This window comes from Neopelma chrysocephalum, unplaced genomic scaffold, assembly GCF_003984885.1.
Source record: "Neopelma chrysocephalum unplaced genomic scaffold, ASM398488v2 Primary Assembly neopelma1_124, whole genome shotgun sequence".
Classification (NCBI taxonomy): Eukaryota; Metazoa; Chordata; class Aves; order Passeriformes; family Pipridae; genus Neopelma; species Neopelma chrysocephalum.
The window spans coordinates 947,161-965,926 of record NW_020897786.1 but is presented as its reverse complement, the minus strand read 5'-3'; the positions used below and the strand labels follow the sequence as shown (position 1 = coordinate 965,926).

The window sequence follows — 18,766 nt, the reverse complement described above, 5'->3', positions numbered from 1 at the left end:
TGGTGGGATTCGATACAGAAATAGCAAAACACAACTTGTACAGCAGTGGGGGAGAATGGGAAACCTCCGGTATTTTCACCATTTTCTTGTTTAAGGCTTTGAAGACTTGCCTGTACCCAGACTTGCACTCAGGAGTGTTTCTAAAGCAGTTGAGTTAAACCAGCAGGTAGGTGCAGCCCCTGTTCCCTAGTCCCTTTCAGTACGGAACAGGGAACAAACCTGGATGTGCAATTGGGTATTTGATGGACCGTGCACCAGCTGACAAGAATATCCTGCGTCCCCTTCCCAGTAAAATATTACTGTCATCAAGGCATTGGGCTTCTGCAAGAGGAAAACCCACCCAATCAGTCCTGCTTTGTACCTGATGTGCAGGACAGCAATAGGAATAACTACGTTAATGAATGGTGAATAATTAAGTGCCCTGAGCAGGCTGGCACCCAACCTCCCCCAAATCCGAGTGCTGCCAGCAGAGATACCTGGCAAGGGACAGCAGGACACCAGTCAGGGGCTTACACCATGGCACAAGAGAAGGACAGACATCCCAAACACCCTCCCTCCAGACAGTTTCAGTATCCACCATCCCAGTTATCCCTAAAGACAACTCCAAGCCCTTCCACTGTCCCATCCTAGAAGTTATCACCCCAGATAGAACGTTTTTACCCACATTTTCAAGTATTACTTTCAGCTCTCTTAACAATACAAATAAGGATATTTCAAGCCTGTTGTTCTACCAAGGAAAATAAAGAGACTGGTTATTACATAACAAGCTAAGGTATAGCTAAAATGTCTATAAATCAAAGAGTATCACCTTTATTTGCTCAGAGAGCCTTTCAGTCCTTGCAGAAGTATTACAAACTCTCAAACCAAAGGCATCTGACATAGTATTTCATCAGATCTTCATTGTATTTAGAAATTGGTTTTTTTATTAAATTGTTATTTTCTTGATAGTTATTTTCCTCCATGCATACTAGGTGGGATTTTACTCCAAAGACTTTCCACTTTACACTGTTGCTCCTAGAAGAAAAAATTATGCTGCTAAGAGTTGAAATGTTGCTCTTCCTCCCTTTTTATTAAAAAGTTGCTGTTCAGCCTAGTTTTGATGCACATTGATCAGCCAAGCCCTGTCACTTCCAAGCTCCTGCTCTGGAATGTAACCTCAAGACATGGCTCCCCCACACTCTTCTCTCCACATCTTTCCTTCCACTCCGTATTTCTCAGATCCTAGATGACTAGGATGTAGATTATTAGGAGTTAACTGATCCTTAAGTTATTCTTCCCCCACAGGAAAGCTCATTCCAAGGGAGACTGTTTATTCATGTGAATCCTCCTGGTTTCCCCTAAATCCCTCTTCACATTTCTGTCTGCCACACAATGGAATGCTGACTGCATTCGTGTTTTGTTGCACAAGAACACACCAAGCCCACAGTTACCAGCTGCAGAAGGGACCAAAATTTGGAAAAACTCTCCACAGGTCTTTCAAAAATTAAATATGCACCTGTAATTATACACATAACCGGAACAGGCCACGGAAACACTGAGGTGAGGATGCACATCCATTTCTTTTCTAGACAGTAGAGCTGAGCAATTAAACACCATCACTTCTGGCAAGTGCAGCAAAGCAACTGCTGAGTTGGGCTGAGTGATAAGAGCAGAGAGGAGGCACTTGAATCAGAGTTCCAGGATTCCCTTCAGTACTTGGCCCTGCAAGCAGCTGTATCCAGGCAGTGAGGGAACGGGAACTGCCCAAGACAACATCCATGCAACCATATTGCAGGTGCACGTCTCTGTACACCCCAAAAAGCACCTCTTGGGATGAGTGTCAGGCATTCAAAGCACCAGAACAGCTCGAGGTTGTTGGTGCTTCAAGCCAAGCAGCAAAGGGAACCAACCAACCACAGCCCAAGTGCCTCAGCTCAGAACACCAGAGACAAACCTCAAGGAAGTGACCCAGAGCAAAGCCCTGCACGGAGCAGTCACTGTTCCACCAGCCTCCACACGCAGCACAGCAGCACAGGATGGTAAAAACAGCCATGGCCTGCTGGGATTTTTACACAATGAGGTTGTTCAAACACCAGCTCCTTCCTCTGTGGCTCTGGAGAAGTTTTGCTACCCTTTGCAGGGCAGCACTCAACATGCTCCTTCAGGGCTGACCCAGCTCACTAACACCAGGAAGGAAGTGGAAACCTTCAAACCACTTCAAATTTTCATTTCTTTATCTTGGAAGAAAGCCTCTTCACGCTTTCTCCTTAATAGCAAAAGCAAATATTAAGTTTAAAAAAAAAAAGAAATCTTTGAACTAACACCCAAAGCAATCAGTTATTTTGTCAGTTGACTATTTTCAGGTGCAATTATACAGATTCTCCTGGTTCTATTAAATGTGTGTTCTCCACTTTGAGAGGACTTTAACTGTACCCAAGTAGAAATCTCTTGAGCAGAAGCTCCTCTCTGTCCTGACTATGTGCTGGAAAACAGACTTTAGAGTCTGCATCCTTCACAGTCCTACTCCAACAAACACAGACAATTTTTCTGAGGGGCTGTAAAGACAATAAGCAAATATCCAAGCTTTTAACTTCCAACATTGGGATTAACTCCTCCAGCTCCCAAATTCCTCATATCACAAAGCAATGAAAGCTTGATCTTCTGTGAATTAAAATACACCCTCTCCACATGAAAAGGCATGTTTGTGATGTCACAGGACATGGAGGGTGCCCCAGACCAGGAAGTCAGGCAGAAAACTGAGTGAGTCTTTTCTTTCACACCTTTGTTTCAGCCACAAGTGCTCTCCCAGAAGACTGAATTTTGAAGCAGATGGCCAGGACAGGATCCGTGTGCTGCTTGTTCCCGGAAACGAGAGGTGCCACATGGTGCTCTGGGATAGAAGTTCTTAACCAAGGAAGATACAAAACCAGGAATGTCTTAGACAAGACTGGGGGGAAGGATCTTAGTGTGCCATCATCTGTAAGTGGGCACCAGTGAGAAACCACCAGTAGCTCAGGAGAAGGCCAAGAAGCCAAGTTTTAGGCAGGTGGGATGTAGGACACCATGGTTACTCCCAGGTTACAGCCAAGAACCACCTGCTCACAGGGTGAGCAATTGCTCCCCTGTCCCCAGCAGCTGTATTTGGATCCCCTCCCAAATATATCCACAGAGGACCACAACCTTTTGCTGTCACACAGACGTGCTGGAGCCTGGCAACAAGGACAGGCACTGTAACGTGGCCATGGAGAAGCAGTGCCATCCACAGGGAGGACACCAAGAGGATACACGTGTCCCTCTGAAGCCAATTCTTTCCAAGTTCTTCCCTCTACACCAGCTGGGTGCCCCACCACTCTCAAAAACTGCCCAAAACTGAAGGCAACACCACTGGAAATGCCAAAATGCACCACAACTGCCCAAGACACTTGCACAAGGCTGACTCACTTCTTCCAAGGGACTTAGATCCTGTTGAAAGTTATCTATGTAAGGCTTTGGATCTGAAATGATTCCTAACATCTGGAAAAAGTTCTCAGTCTAAAAACAAGGAAAAGATTTGATGCCAGCAGTTGTATTTGAGTGTTGTGTACGTAGAGTGGTTCAAACACTCACCACAGTGAGCTCCTCCAAATACCAGCAATTATGACTCTGTATTGCCACAGCACACAAACAAAAGCATCTGTCGTTATATGGGCACTTCAAATTCTGAAAAGCCAACGACTTGGGAAGTACAAACTCACATGTGAAACTCAGCTACTGAGGAAGATTCCCACAGCAGTTTTCAGAGCATTTACTTACACAGTGTTTTCATCACAGCTCAAGATCAAAAGCTGAAAGCAAGCTAAGGAATCCTATGCAGGTTGAACTCAAGGTTCCCAATGTTGCTAACACCAGTCACCCGGGATGGTGAAGATACTGCAATATTATCAGTATTTCCCTTAGCAAATTATTATTCTTTTTTCTCCAGCTGACTCCCTCGTCACCTTGGAGCCTCCTGCACCAACATCCCACACAAACCCAGCAGCCCTCTCCCAAACATCAGGGATCTGTATTCCAGGCAGAGCTCAAATGCACCATTTAGCACTACCAAGAGCTCCAAACCCTCCCAGGTGTTTTACAACAAATGAGGCTGTGATTTCCTTGCAGCTACTGAGTGACTTGATGAAATTCAGCAGCATGAAGTGCTTGCATCCACCCAAAAGCCTCCAAACACTCTTTATGGCTGTCAGTGATCCAGCCACCAAGAGAAAACATCACCTCACTACTCAGATCCCGCTAATTCCAAAGTACCAGAAGTCAGGAGGACTGGAATCATGACCCTCAACAGGTAGGTTTGGGACTGAGCTCTGTAGAGGGGACTTTCAGCCTTCGCAGTTACTTCCCATAAAGTTACAGCTCTACTGACAAATCCCAGGTTCTTTTCCCAGCGACCAACTTTCCTAAGCAGAGAAATGAGTAGTTACATTCTCCAGAAAGAAAAGGCTCCTACAGATAAATTCTGTACAAAAACCTTGACTCACTGTTATAACACGAGCTCAGTGTGGGGATCAACCACCGCTTCCTTCACCCATCACACCTGACACCACCAGCAGAGCCACATTCTTGTTTGTCTCGTTCATGGAGTAAAGGAGAGAGATTAGTTTCAAAATAGAAAACTGAAAACAATTCAACAGGTGCCAAGGACACCTGAATGAACACAGGCTGCCCTACACTCCCAAAGAGCATCAGAGGTCTGAGGTTTATTTCCTATTAGGAACTCTTAACTTGGGCAAGGCTAAAACTAAGGGGTCAGAGCTTGGGACAAGTATAAAAGGGGAAGAAGCTGTGTTTTCATTTTTCATGATGCTCTATCACCCAGAAATAGCGCTTGTTTCGCATCAACTGCAGTCTCAATTCTGACTTCTCCGTGGCACATTGGCTTCCAATTTACAGTAGAAACAACCCTTCTACTTTGCATAGCAAGAACGGTCCTGCTCACTGAAATTAAACCCACAGGGAATAGCAACAACTCTATTTACTATTTAGCTTTAGCTTTTCCGAAACAAATATCTTAAGTAGCTGAAAACTGAGTGTTTTCAGTTTCACATTGAAAACATCCCACTCCACACCAGTCCCCATGTGAACCCCAGTGCCCCTGAGAGAAGGCTGCCTTGGTGTGATTTTTGGAAAATTACATTGAGACAAAAGCAAACAGCATCAAATGTTTTCACACGTGGCCAACCATGAGATTTACATTTGGCCAAACAGAAACCTAAAGCACTTAGCAAATGGGTCATTTGAGTACAAAGCTGAAATTCCTCTGGAGACTTAACAAGACTTTTCTACCTGGTAACGCTAAAATTTAAAATAATACTAAAAAAAAAATTCTATTATACTCAGAACTACATGTCTTGGCAGCCAGGGAACAAACAACATGTCACTTCCAAAAGCTTTGCAGTGATTCCTTATACCAGATTCCAGGAATGCTTTGTCACAACGAAGTTTATTCCATTCCTTGGAAATATTAAATGCATTCCTGCTATAATGAAACACCTTATAAACGCCACGTGACAGAAACATGGAGTTTGACAAAGCATTTCCTTCCAGCATCATAACATTTAGGGCCCTGACATGAATTTTACTATCAAATAAGTAACCAAGGGAGGTTTGCTGGGAGCAGACCCGGGTGGAAGCAGCATCAGCCTCAAGTGCTTCCGCCCACAGACTCCCACCTAATGCTCGTCAGGCAGCTCCAAGCACTCCGAGTTTCCAAGATGTCATCTGGAACATCAAATGCAGTTCTAAGCACGACCTTGTACAACAGCAGCAATTCCTGTTGCTCGCTAGCAAGTCATCCCTGTTTTGGACAACATTTTTGGAATGTGCTGCCCACAGTACATTGAATTTCCTAAGTTATGCCTGGAAATCAGGATGTTTTGTCCCAGTAAGTGGACACTGTTTAATAAGACCCCTTCTGCAACAATGGGTTTGCACTCGCTGTGACAGAGCTCCATTTAACCAGGGCTGTGGAATTCTGGGGGATATCTGCACTGCCTCAACTCTGCTGGCCTCTGGAAAAAGCCATTCCTCAACAAACATAGCTTTGTAACTTTGGAGAGGCCTGGGTTTGGGCTCATTTTAATGGCACAGCTTTTATCCAGTAAGGACCTGACCTTCACCATGTAAATGAGAAACCTCTATTTGCTGCAAATGTTCTGATGTTCCACATCCCCTGTTCTGCTCCGAGAAACCTTATTTAAAGCCTTTAGTAAAAAGAAAAGGTATTTTGGGGCTAGACTAACTTTTGTTGGAGCCAGTGATGTCACCTCCTTCCAGATAAAGCCCAGGTTTGAAGCCCACCATGCTCATGATCACATGGCAGGTCAGGCACAACACCCAGTCACATCCAGGATCCTGATCCCTGCTGTGGGATGGGGAAAGGAAACAAGAGTCCCAACTCCCTTTGTGCCCTCTCAGAGCTTTGCCCCAGTATTTTCAACACCTCACCATTACAAAGTCCAAAAAGTATGAATATGGTGACACCACACTGATGTCACCGGAATGCTCCAGAAAAAGGTGAGCAAAAGGGGGAAATGAATCCAACCTGGAAATACTGGAATTGCACAAGGCAAGGAGAACACTGGGCCAAGCCAGGCTACAGAGGCACATCATGTGCTCTACTCAGAGCAGAAATAAATATGCCATTCTAAACATTTTTTGAGTTTATTTTCAGAAAAATCTAGAGCAAAGATGGAAATAGCAATCTGATTAAAATAAATATAAAAAGAAGTTAAGAGTGGCAGCAAATTATTTGGACAAAAGTTCAGAGAGGAAGAATATGGGCAAGATGTTCAACTGTGGGAAAATGCCTTTGGGAGGAGGAAGCCTTTTGTTCCACACCACCTCTGTGTCTAGGTTTTTACAGTCCTTTGCTAAGTTATTCTGCCAGTGGCTGGAAAACCACCAGAAATCCGCCTGTTTACTCAGACAACTAAAATCCCAAATACCCTGGCAAATGGCTCTCTGCTCTGCCTCATCAGCGACAGGATGGAAGGGATACTCTGAGCTGAGGTTTAAAAGTCTCAGTCAAGTGACAGCACAAGGTTAAGGGGTTATTCATACCCCTATTTTTGCATTCGGAGAGCAAGGGGAATTCTTGTTGTGCGACACACGGAGTCAAATCAGATGAGGAGCAGAAGTGCCAAATACTGTGCAAAAATCACCATTAGACACCTGAAATCCTGCTTCTGCTCAGACAAGAAAGAGCAAGTGTAAAATATTCCGAATATTTGAGACATTCTGAGACTTGCCTGGTTCACTGCAAGTTCAGTGGTCTTAGGAGGCCAAGTGACAGAGCAGTTTGGTGGTGAGCCCACTACACGCCACAGTGAGAGTCACAGGGTCTGTGACCAGGGAGTTTGCCACAAGTTGGCTCCTACTTCTGCAAAGTCCCCATCAGATCAAATCCCTGTCCTGAAAAAATCATGTTTTTCCTTATACAGCTTGTATTTGGAAATGACTAAATGGAGGGGGAAAATAAATTTAATTCAGTCCCTTCAACTATAGCACTGTCAGCTAACGAACTGCCCAAATGGAGTGTTTTAATACAGTTACACCTGCCATGGCTCAGACACCCCCTCCCAGATACTTCATGACTGCCTGTTCCCTTTTCCCCTTGCTGCAGCTGCAAAACAAAATCCCATTTATACTTTGCTCCTGATCACAGAAAAATCACTGATTATAGAGCACAAGACCTCCAGCTGAAGTTTTCAGGCTCTGCATCACATCCTCCCTTGAACAAATAAGTTCAAAGCACTCAAAAACGTAACCACAACCATCACTCTTTGCTACCAAGAACCCAACACAGACACACAGGGATCGAAGCCATCCAGTACTTGACTGGAACAAGTGAATCACAGCTCTGCAACCGAGGATCCGCAGCAGGATCCCGAGCCAATGTGACTCCAGAAAAGGTTTACTGAACCAGAAAAGCAGCAGCAGCAGTAATCCTGGTTGGGCGCCAAACACAAGGAAATAAACACAAGGGAGCCCTGGAAGATTTCACCAGCAGCCACACAAGTGGGGATGAACAAATCCTGAAGCACCACCTGAACTCTGGTCACTCAGCTCCAAAACAGCCCAGAAATCCGATGGCAGGAAGTTGGCATTTAACAGCCATCCACAGCAACTGAGTGTTTTCCTACTCTCTTCTGATGCATTCCAGGGCTTAAGTTGATTTTGGGTCCCGAGTTTCCCCATGACATTCTGAACAGACTGGCTCAGCCAAACCAGGAGGAACCACTGCAAACGCAGCACCAGGAGCAGAGCAGCAGCCAGGAGGCTCTGTGGGGGCAGATCTGCAGGGTCAGGCCTCCCACGGCCACCCCGGGGACAGGAGCAAGGGATCATTACCTAAATCAACTTCTCTCCACTAGTTTTGCAACGCAGAGGTAAAGCACACACATCAAACAGTTTAAGGGCATGTAAGAGGCGGGAAACAACTCCCTCAGATCAGAAATCAGGACCTTGTCTAAGAAATTAGTTCACAAAGAGCAGGCAGGTGAGTCCACCAGACGGGTCTGGAAAACGCACAAGCAGGAACACTCACAACTCCTCACTGGCAGCAACTTTTCCACCACTTTTCTTATGCAAAGATAATAAGGAATATGGCAAAACCTGTCCAATACAATCAGTATGGGCCATGACTTTCACAGTCTTAGTCATTAAACACAGACCCAACATTTTAATGGCTCTTTTAAAGTAAAAACCTGAAGTTCCCAACTGTTTTCATGTCTGCTTGCCAACTGCTCCTCTCCCTATACTAGGATCAATAACTGGGAGCAAAGAAACAACCCTGCTTAACCATGAGATCTTCTTTAACTGCAGGGTAATCAGCTAATCCGGGCAGACTCCTTTATTCAGCTTTACATGGGCAGCACTATCATTAAAGTTATAAACTTTAATTTGACTCAAGGAATGCCATTTACTAATTTAGTACGTAAATGCTTTTACAGTTGTTTGCATCCAGCTCCATATAAACTACAGGGGATTTACAGCACACGAAGCAACATTTTAAAGCTGCTGCTACAGCCACTGTAACACTGTAACAGAGCCCAGGACAGTGGGGGGAAAGCATTCACTGAGGGAATGCTTTTTCGTGTTTAAAGGGATTTACCAATACACACAACCAGCAAAACAACTGCTTTCTGGGCACTGAATCCCTCAATATTTAACATCCACAGATTTTTCACATTATTTCTGTTGGCATGTAGGAGAGTAGCATCTCCTATTTACTCTGAATATTGAGTAAATGGGAACAAAAGAAAACTCATCACCTGCAAAAAAGTCAACGGTATCAGGAACTTGAGGGTGAGCTGGAGCCAAACCTTGCCATGAGCATTTAGAAAGGAATGCCAGATTGCTTCAGTGCCTTGAATTTTTTCCCCAAAAGCTCGGGAGCCAACAGATAAGACTTAGATACTTTGATCGAAAGAGGGTAAATGTTATTTCGAACTCTAGTTCACTTTTAAAGAGACATGCTTAAAAACTGGGGGTAAAAAAAGTTATGGTTGTGAAGGGATTGCTCGTGTCCCTCCTGGTCTGTGCTGGAAATAAACACAAGGTTCAACTCCTGTGTGTAGCAAGGGGGAAGGGAAACGGCAACAAAACCAGAGCGAATGCCTCTCCTGGAATTCCAGGACTTGCCATCGACTCCGCCGCTTACCGAAGGAGCTGGAGGGGCTAAAGCCCCCGGACAGCGTGAGGATGGAGTGGGAGAAAGGCAAAAACACAGATCACAGCCCCCCCGCTCGCAATCACACAAAGAAAGAGGAGTCCTTTTAGTGCCAAGGGCCTCGTTCCCGACGCTTCCATGGCAGGAAGCGAGATCCTGGCCGGCCCCAGGGGCCTCTCGGGGGAACGGGGTGACGAGGAGCCTCCTCCGCCTCAGGAGGTGCCGGGGAATCCCCCCTCATCCAGGGGGAGATTGGGGAACGCCGCCTCCACCCCGGGGGGCACCGAGGAGCGCCCCCTCCACCCCCGGGGGGTGCCCAGGAGACCCCCCTCTCACCTCCGGGGGTGCCCAGGAAGCACCTTCACCCCAGGGGGTGACGAGAGGCCCTCTCATCACCCCGGGGGTGCAGAGGAGGAGACTCCCCTCCAACCCCAGGGGGGGACCGAGGAGCCCCCCTCTCACCGGGTGTCCCTCGGAGTGTGTGTGGGTCCCTGTTCCGCGGGCGGGCCGGGCCCGGTGCCCTCAGAGGCCGTTGGCCCGTCCCGCCGCCCCCCCACCCCTTCGGCGGTGTGTCCCCCCCCAGTCCCGGCGCCGGGGGCCGCACCTGGATGACCTCGTTGACCTCGCGGATGCACTCCACCATGTGCTGCAGGATCTGCTCGGCCGTCAGCACCTCGTAGCGATAATCCTCCTCCTGCTCGGGGCCGCCGCCGGGGCCCGGCCCGCCGCCCAGGCCGCCACCGCCGCCGCCGCTGCCGGGGCCCAGCCCGCCCGTCTCACCGCCCAACAGCCCGTCGCGCTCCCCGCCGACGCGCAGCCCGGGCTCCACCAGCTCCACCTCGCCCAGGTCTAGGTTATCGTCGGGCTCGTCCTCCTCCTCGTCCTCCTCGTCCTCCTCCGCGCCGCTGTCCTCACTACACTCCTCGTCCTCGTCGAACTCGTAGTTGTACCCCTCGTCTGAGTCCATGGCGAGGCGCTGAGGGAGCGGCGGCGGCTCCCGCGGCCTCCCCGCGCCCGGCCCCGCCGCCGCCGCCGTTGGCCCCGGCCCGGCCCGGACCCGCCGCGCCTCAACCGCCGCCAACAAAGGGCCGCGGCCGCCGCGCTCCGTCACCGCGCGCCCCGCGCGTCACCGCCGCCCGCCCGCGCCTGCGCGCCTGCCGCCATCTCACCCCGCCCGCCGCCGCCGCCACCATCTTGGGGGCGCGACACGCCCCCTCCGCGCCCCCCGCCCGCCTCAGCCCGCTGCAGCCATGTTGAGTGTGGCGCGGCGCCATGCTGGGTGCGGCGGCGGGGAGGCACAGAGTCATAGCATCACATCCTGAGGTGTCCTGTGGGGCCAAGTGTGGAGAAGGCTCCTGGGGCCACCATAAAATTGAGTGGTGTGAGGTCTGTGGCAAGCAACTTGTGAGGGGAATGTGAGGGAAATCTGAGGGGAATGTGAGGGGAACATGAGGAACCTGTGAGGGGAACGTGAGGAACCTGTGAGGGGAATATGAGGGACACACGAGGGAAAACAGGTTGCACTGCCTCAAATTCAGAATAAAATTGCACTAAGATGTCCAGGCAGAAATTCTCAATCATTCCATGAGATAAACACATGCCCACGACCTGTGGAGGGACCCTGATTGTGCTGGGTGGCATCTCTGAGCTCCAGCATTGCTTTCTGGTCAGCAAAGATGGTAATACCCAGGTTTTCAGTGATGCCAGGCTTGATTCCCTTTATTCTCTGTTAATTTGATATTTTGCAGGGGGAAGAAAATGCATGAGTGTCTTCATCATCAGACCAGGGACTAACTTTTTTCCCTCCTGGCACTGAGAAGTGCCCCAGGGATGCAGGGCCAGTACTGTTCCCAGGTGGTCTCATCCCTGCCAGAGCCTCTCACTTGGACGTGGAGCTGCTGGCAAAGGGCAGGATGACACCAGGGTGCTGCAGAGGCTGAGCCCTTTCCCTCAGCTTTCCCCGCTTCCAGCACCAGCTGCGCTCAGCCTGGTATGGGGGAGGCTCGCCGGGCTCATTGTCTGCAGCCATTTGGGGAGTGCACGGAACTCCGGTTGGCTTGGAAACAAGGCTGCAGCCCGGCCCAGAGCAGAGCCAGCTGCTACCAACCCTCCACTGATGTTCACTGTGGATGCCAGAGGCCGGCACAGCGCCAGGAGGGCTTCAGGGCCACCTTCTCCCGCCAGTGCTCACCCTCCACTTCCTCAAGCCCCGGGGAATCATTTCTCCCCAGGGTGAAGTGGGGCCGTTCAGATGTGGTGACATTATTCACCCGCTCTGCCTGGATGAAGATGAGACTCAGCGGGGCTCTATGTGGTGTAGGCGTGACAAATTTCATCAGCTGTTTAGGACAAGAGTCATCACAGATGACTGGATTACAGAATCCTGCTTCCTGCTCCTGTCTTGATACAAATCCCTTGTGAAACAGGAAGAAAATTAAAAGCCACATCCCAAAGAATGTTTATTTCCTGCTGGAGCACAGGAAGCATAATGATGGCTGCAGCAACAGGGATTTGTGATCAGGGTGATGCAGGCAGGTGCTCTTGGGAGATGAAGTGTCCAATGTCCTGGGTAGATGACTCTAGAAACCTCACCAGGTACCAGGCTGCATCTTCAGACACACAAAGAGATCCGAATGTTTATGTGGATCTGTGGTCCCTGAGCTCTGCCCGGGTCAGGAGCACACAGGGACATGCTGCCTCATGCCACGCTACCTAGTCAATAAAGCCAGTTCCCTAATTACCCTACTTATTTGGAATTGCAAAGGCCGGGGCATTAGTCATCCTGCCCTACATAAATCTAAGTATCCCCGGCTTCGTTCAGCTCCAGACGCACCAGCTGGACATCTGCCAGGCTGGTCCCACCTCACACGTCAAGCCACGGGGGCTCAGGTGGCTGCCCCAGGTCCTTTCCTTCCCTGGGCTTTGCCCCCGAGGGGGGCTGTGTGTCACCCTCCGGGACCCTGTGCTAGCACTGTCCTGCTCGGCTGGTGACATGCCCCGCTCCTGGCCAACATGGCAAAAGGCACAAGCCACTTTGGCTGCTCGTCTGCCCCTTGGGACCCCAAGAAAGGCACTGACCAGATAGTGGGGTTTGGCTTTATCGGAGTTTTGCAGCTCTGGACACCAAAATCCTCGGCCGAGGTGACCTCCCCAGCAGTGTGCGTGGGAAGCAGTTGCTCCTGGAAGCGGGGCCCGTCCATCCCCGGGTGTCCCGAGGACTCCCCGCCGCCCTCTCCTGGCCTCGGCCGAGGCTGCAGAGCTCAGCCCGGGGCCCTGGGTGGAGCTCGGCCAGAGGAGCTGCTCTGGAGCCAGGCTGGGAGAGCCGGAGGTGTTCAGCCTGGAGAAGAAAAGGTTCCAGGCAGACCTGAGAGCCCCTTCCAGTCCCTAAAGGGGCTCCAGGAGAGCTGGAGAGGGACTTGGGACAAGGGCCTGGAGGGACAGACCAAGGGGGAATGGCTTCCCACTGTTGGAGGGCAGGGTTAGATGGGATACTGGGAAGGAATTCTTCCCTGTGAGAGTGGGGAGGCTCTGGCCCAGGTTGCCCAGTGGCTGCCCCATCCCTGGAAGTGTTCAAGGCCAGGTTGGATGGGGCTTGGAGCAACCTGATCTAGTGCCCCCATGGCAGAGGGTGGAACTGGCTGGGTTTTAAGGTCCCTTCCAACCCAAACTATTCTGTGATTCTATAATGGTTCTATGATCCCAGTAATTAACATTTATAAATAGTGATGGGATCTTCCCAATGATATCCCACAGACACAGACAACCAGTTCCCCTACTACAGTCCCAGCCTTCTCTTTTCCAGCTGCAAAACAGGGATCAGCACTTTGCAGCAATAGCTACACTAATACTTTTCAAAAATACTCTTTGGTATGAAATTTTAGTCGCAAATGTTGCAAAAGGTCTTTGTTTATTAAAAAGTTTTCAACCCGGGAGAAAGGAAATCCAAGAGCTTTCTCAATGTCTTGGATTTGATTTTGGGTGTCTGCACACTCATTAACAACAATCACATATGGGGCCCTGGGCAGTAGTTCCTTGTAGATGGTTGGCAAAAGGTACCTGAGAAAAGCAGGGCTGCTGCCTTCAGCTTATTCCGAGGGGATCTGCACTGCCTCTGGGGATTTTAGGGCTCCAGCTACCGAGGAAAGCTGAGAACCATTCCTCTGCCCACTCTGAGAAATGATTTAGATCTCCATAGACACCTGGCGCGTTTTCATTTTATTCTTGCAAGAGCTTAATTACCCAAGTGATTCTGGTAACTGTTAACACTGAAGCTGACAAGAATAAAATATTGCCTTGCAATCACCTTGCTCTGTGAAGTTAGGCACACGCTTACGGGATTTATGGGAGCAGCGCCTCTGGGCACGAGGAGTTTGTCACCGTGCACCCACAGGCTCTGATTGCTTCCAGTTCAGCCCCACAGCCCTGACTGGGAGCAGCCGGGGACAGCAGCCACATGTTCCCAGCCTCCGCAAGAAGTCGCAGCATCTCCCTGTGACAAGCCCTGACTCGTGATACCAAAATTCTGCAAAAGTGCTGGTGCCCCACACCACAATCCACCCACGGATTCGGGGTGAACCTCCTATCCCACCCAGCATCCCCCCTGCCCCACTGCTCCTTGAGCCAGGTGGGATCTTCAGGAAAAGCCGCTCTCCTTCGTCACCAGAGACATGTGGACAGGGAGAAAAAAAATCCAGGAGCTTTCTCAATGTCTTAGACTTGATTTTGGGTGTCTGCACACTCATTAACAACCTCAACCAGTAGCGTGGGCTGAGCTGCCCCTTGGCTCACCACCCTAAAGCTGTGCGAGCTGGAGATAATCCAGAGGAAAAAAGGCTCGGCGAATAAATACCAATAATGCAAACACCACTAGGCTGAGCTCAAGTCAGGACCCCAAATCCTCCACACTGATTAACACATCTCACCTCAAGCTTTTTGCCTTAAACTCCACACTCAAGCTCATGATTGTTGAAATATACTTCTCGTTGCTCCTCCCTGCTCACTCCAAGTCTCTTAGGCCCTGCTCCCCTTACGTGTGCTCTCCCAGGCAAAGAGGTCCCTTCTGTTCAGCCCCATCTGTGCTGAGAAACTCAGTCACCACGTGCATCTGCTAAACCATTCGATGGCAGCATCGATACGCAGTGGTCAAGGTGGGAATGTAGGGACATGGAAACGAGTCATCCTGTGCTTTGAAAAGCTCCAGGATGTGTGCTTGTGTCTCCAAAAGCAGCCTGCCGTACATGGGCCTGCTTCAGCCCCCCAGAGCATGGAGGTTCCTCAGAGGCTGAGCTGCTAGAGCTGCTGAAAGTACCCTGGGTGTGGATTTAAGGGCATCTCATGTTTAGGATCTTTGTTGTGCACATGCTAAAGCTCCACCAAATGTCTCTGTGGGCTCTTGCTGGGTGTTTACATGTGAGCACCACTCTGCTTGATGAAACAGGCACAGGTGGCTCCCTGTCAGCATCTGTGTGACACCAAGCCAAGCAAAATCATCCCTGAAATACAGAGATGTGCAAAAACCCAGCACATGCTGACCATACTCCCACCAGACCACCACCACACTTCAACCAAGGACACTTCAACCCTGCCACCCTTGGGGCTGCAATCCAAATCCCATCATTATTTTACCGAGGATGAAAGGGAAGTTAAACAAGAAAATGGAGAGAGTCAGCTTGCCCAGAAAGCCTCTGAGATGTCAAGGTTCAAGTCGCAGGTCTACAGGCAGATGCAGGTATTTCCAAGAGATGATCTGTGTTTTCCAAAGCCCTCTTCCAGCCACACCACCAGGAGGTCCCTTGAGCTGGGAGTTGCTTCATTCAGGAGTGAGTGTGCCTAGACAGTGCTGACTCAAAGAGCGGAGCAAACAGAAAACTCATGCCCTGTGAAGGTGTTCATGAATGGCTTCCTCTGTTCCTCACTCTCCAGCTCAAATCCTTCTCAGCAGCACAGGAATCTGCGTGCAAAATTCCCTCCTGGTTAAATGCAGAAGCAGCCAACATTATAGAGAATTAGGCAGCATAATAAATGGATTTATATCTTTTAAAAATGCTGTGAAACAAGGAACTGCACCAGAGCCCAAAGACCACCTTCATGCCTCGAAGGTGAACAAACCAAAAAGACCAAGTGTGACACCAGCCAGATTTTGTAACAATTTATATCAGAATAATTAATTTGGATTTCTACCAAATTAATTGTTGGTAGAAAGCAGGTAACTCAGCAGTGTCCTGGTGCAGCACAGTTTTCTGCAGAGTTCCCCAGCAACTTGTCTTCTGGCTCCTGCAGCCAAAGAGACAAGAGGGGTTTGCAGGTACCCCACCACGGGTCTCACTCGAGCTGGTGCATCCCTGCTATGGGCTTACTCCCTGCTTCTTCCTTGCCAAACTAAGCTGGAAGAATCTTCCAGGTGGATATATCAACATGGAGATATGCTCTGAGACCAAGAGCCTGTTTATTGAAAAGCTATTGAAGAACATCAGCAACTTCTAGCTGCTGCTGCTCTGTGCCTGTCACAGAACAGTGTGTAATCCAGTTCCTTCTAGCCAAGCTCCACAGTTAAACACATGCTGAAGCAGTTTTCTTATGTAAAGAAACATTCCCAAATCAGACTGCTAGTCTGGATTAATGTCGGCCAGCTACAGATGAACTACAATGAGTCATCCCCCAGAGACATCAGGTCCCCTAAAATAGCAACAGCAACCGAATGCGTAGAAAGGCTGGAATATTTGGACTGAAGGCTCTGATCACAATGCTTTACATAAGCTGGCAAACGCACCACCCTTCCCAGGCTGAAAGGAGGATTCACCTCAGGCCAGGGCACTTCCACAGTTCCGTCTCACACGCTGGGAAGTGTGGCCGAGACATTCCCTGATGCCACACAGCAGCAAACTGGATTGTTTGGGATTTTTTTTTAATACAATGAAACTATTTAAGGACGAGTCCAGAGATGCTGGAATCAATCAATATAGTCAGAAAAGCGGTGGAATCAGCCGGTGCTTCAGAGGTTTGCACGGGGAAAGGCAACAGACCTGGCTCAGGACCACAGAGGCTTTGTGTCGACCAGCAGCAGGAAGACTTGAACACAAGGAATGACACGGGCCATTTTCCCGGAGGTCTGGCACAGGCTGGAATGCAGGTGTTCTCCTCCATACCCCTTCTTGCTGTGTGAGGAGGACGGAGATAGAGAAGGGACAACATCCTGGAAGAATCATGAGGAGACAGCCTGGGATGTGCCTTTGTGTTGAATTGGGGTCCTGCCACCTCTCTGTAGGGAAGACAAGGGGGAGGTGAGGATTGTCAGGAGCCTGAGGGAGCCAAGAGGCCTTAGTTGCCCCAATCAACCTCCCCTGGGACTTCCACCCACGACCTCCATTTAAGCTGAGGTCCAGGCAATTAATTTTTCCTGAGCTCTCCTGTGGGTGTACCTACTCTAGGTATTCCCAGACTGATCTTGCACTTCACTTGGTGTCTTTTGTTCACTTGGTGACACCTGGGCTGTTGGTGCCACCCCTGTGCTCTTCCTGCCTGGCTGTGGGGGGTACACCCACCTTTTAAGGCTGTTCCCTGGCCTATACTGTGCCTGTCTTTGGTTCCTGGCCCACGTTCCCTGAGGTAGACAGGTGATCTTTGCTGTTCTACAGGGCTGGAGAAGAAGGATGCAGTTCTGTGTAGGTGTTAAGCTCATGGCAACACCATCTGGCTCTCTTTGGCCCCATTTCTGATGGAGCCCAGTTTCTCTATCTCAAGGTGACCCTTAGTCCCCTCACTGCCTTCCCCTCTTTGAGATCCCCTATTAATTTTCACTAATCTCATAAAATTCCCTCAATCCCATTTAGAACCAAACCTAACTGTGGTCTCCTCCTGCTGCCTGGCCTCCCCACAACTTTTCCACCCCCATGTCACCCCCAAAAACTTCACTGGAACCTCACAGCCTCCTTCAACCTTGGAGAGCACCTCCCTCCATCCCTCTCCAGCCCCACTGAACCCTTCCATGTCCTCCCAGCTCTTCTCCTTTCACCATCAGTCCCTCACTTTGTGCTGGTGCTTTTCTAACCTTTGACAACAAGTTCCTTGATATTTTTTTTCTACAAAATGCTTTCTTCCTGTTGATCCCATTCTCTCTGCACTGCTCATGTGAGGAACAATGCTTTAAATTCCTCACCAGACCTTTCTATGATCATGTCCTCCTCAAGCAGAGTAATTTTTCCTCTTGTATGATGGGGCCATCTCCCTTGTCATGCTTTCTTTTGTACCATTTGTTTAATTTCCTGCTTGCTCCCATGCCTGTGGCTTGTCTTGCAGCGCTCCCGATAGCTTGCAGTTTTCTAGGACAACAGGTTTTTAATAATTTGATGGACTTGGTTCCCATGTAGGTTTGTGCTGACAATTAGATGGGAAAGACCTGAGCTTAAGGTCTTTATTTGACTTGGGGATTGCTGAGGAAAGCAGAGCTGAAGAGAGGAGGCAAAATTAAACAGAGTGCATCTGAGGTTAAGGCTTTCCTAGGAAAAGCCAAGTGCCGTATGGAAAGCATCTCTGCAACACTTCACTGTGAGGCTCCATCATGGGATAAAGCCCCTTTTTTTTGTACAGTCCAATGAATATTTCATCTGCCACATATAAAATATCCCTGGAAAACTGTGCAAGGGCTGATTTATATTTGGTATTGCTCATAAAAATACACAACACCAACAGAAGACACCCAAACCCAAGGTGGATCCAAAGCATGTAGTGGTGCTGGTTTCAAACAGACAGAGAGTCTAATTAGGTTAGATCTAGCGTGGAAAGGCCCTGGCACAGGTTGCCCAGAGAAGCTGTGGCTGCTCCATCCCTAGAAGTGTCCAAGGCCAGGTTGGACGGGGCTTGGAGCAACCTGGTCTGGTGGAAGGTGTCCCTGCCCATGGCAGAGGGCTGGAATTAAATGATCTTTAAGATCTCTTCCAGCTCAAACCATTCTGTGAGCCTATGAAAGCAGCATGGGTGAAATACGTGTTAAATCATTCATCTCCTCAAACTCCAAATCAGGCTGCTGAGGTTCCCTGAGGGCAGGAAGCACGGCCAGGGGTGGGAGGGGGACTCTAAACCTTG

General features: G+C 49.3%; 1 protein-coding gene and 1 long non-coding RNA gene across 8 annotated transcripts in view; one reads left to right on the top strand and one right to left on the bottom strand.

Moving 5' to 3' along the window:
* The window catches only part of ARIH1 (ariadne RBR E3 ubiquitin protein ligase 1), a 50,865-nt gene extending 40,065 nt beyond the window's left edge, over positions 1-10,800 (bottom strand). For 4 of the 7 annotated variants that reach the window (XM_027697894.1, XM_027697900.1, XM_027697895.1 and 1 more), the window contains exon 1: positions 10,290-10,800. In XM_027697894.1, coding sequence (XP_027553695.1) covers positions 10,290-10,652 — 363 coding nt within the window. In that variant the 5' untranslated portion in view covers positions 10,653-10,800. The remainder of the gene's footprint in view (positions 1-10,289) is intronic. The other 3 variants (XM_027697896.1, XM_027697898.1, XM_027697899.1) reach the window with 1 other exon arrangement.
* Positions 10,801-10,880: 80 nt separating this feature from the next.
* On the top strand, positions 10,881-12,425 carry LOC113974677. Its single transcript, XR_003536609.1, has 2 exons — positions 10,881-11,071; positions 11,434-12,425. It is a non-coding gene; the product is annotated as an uncharacterized LOC113974677 (long non-coding RNA).
* The last annotated feature ends 6,341 nt before the right edge of the window (positions 12,426-18,766 follow it).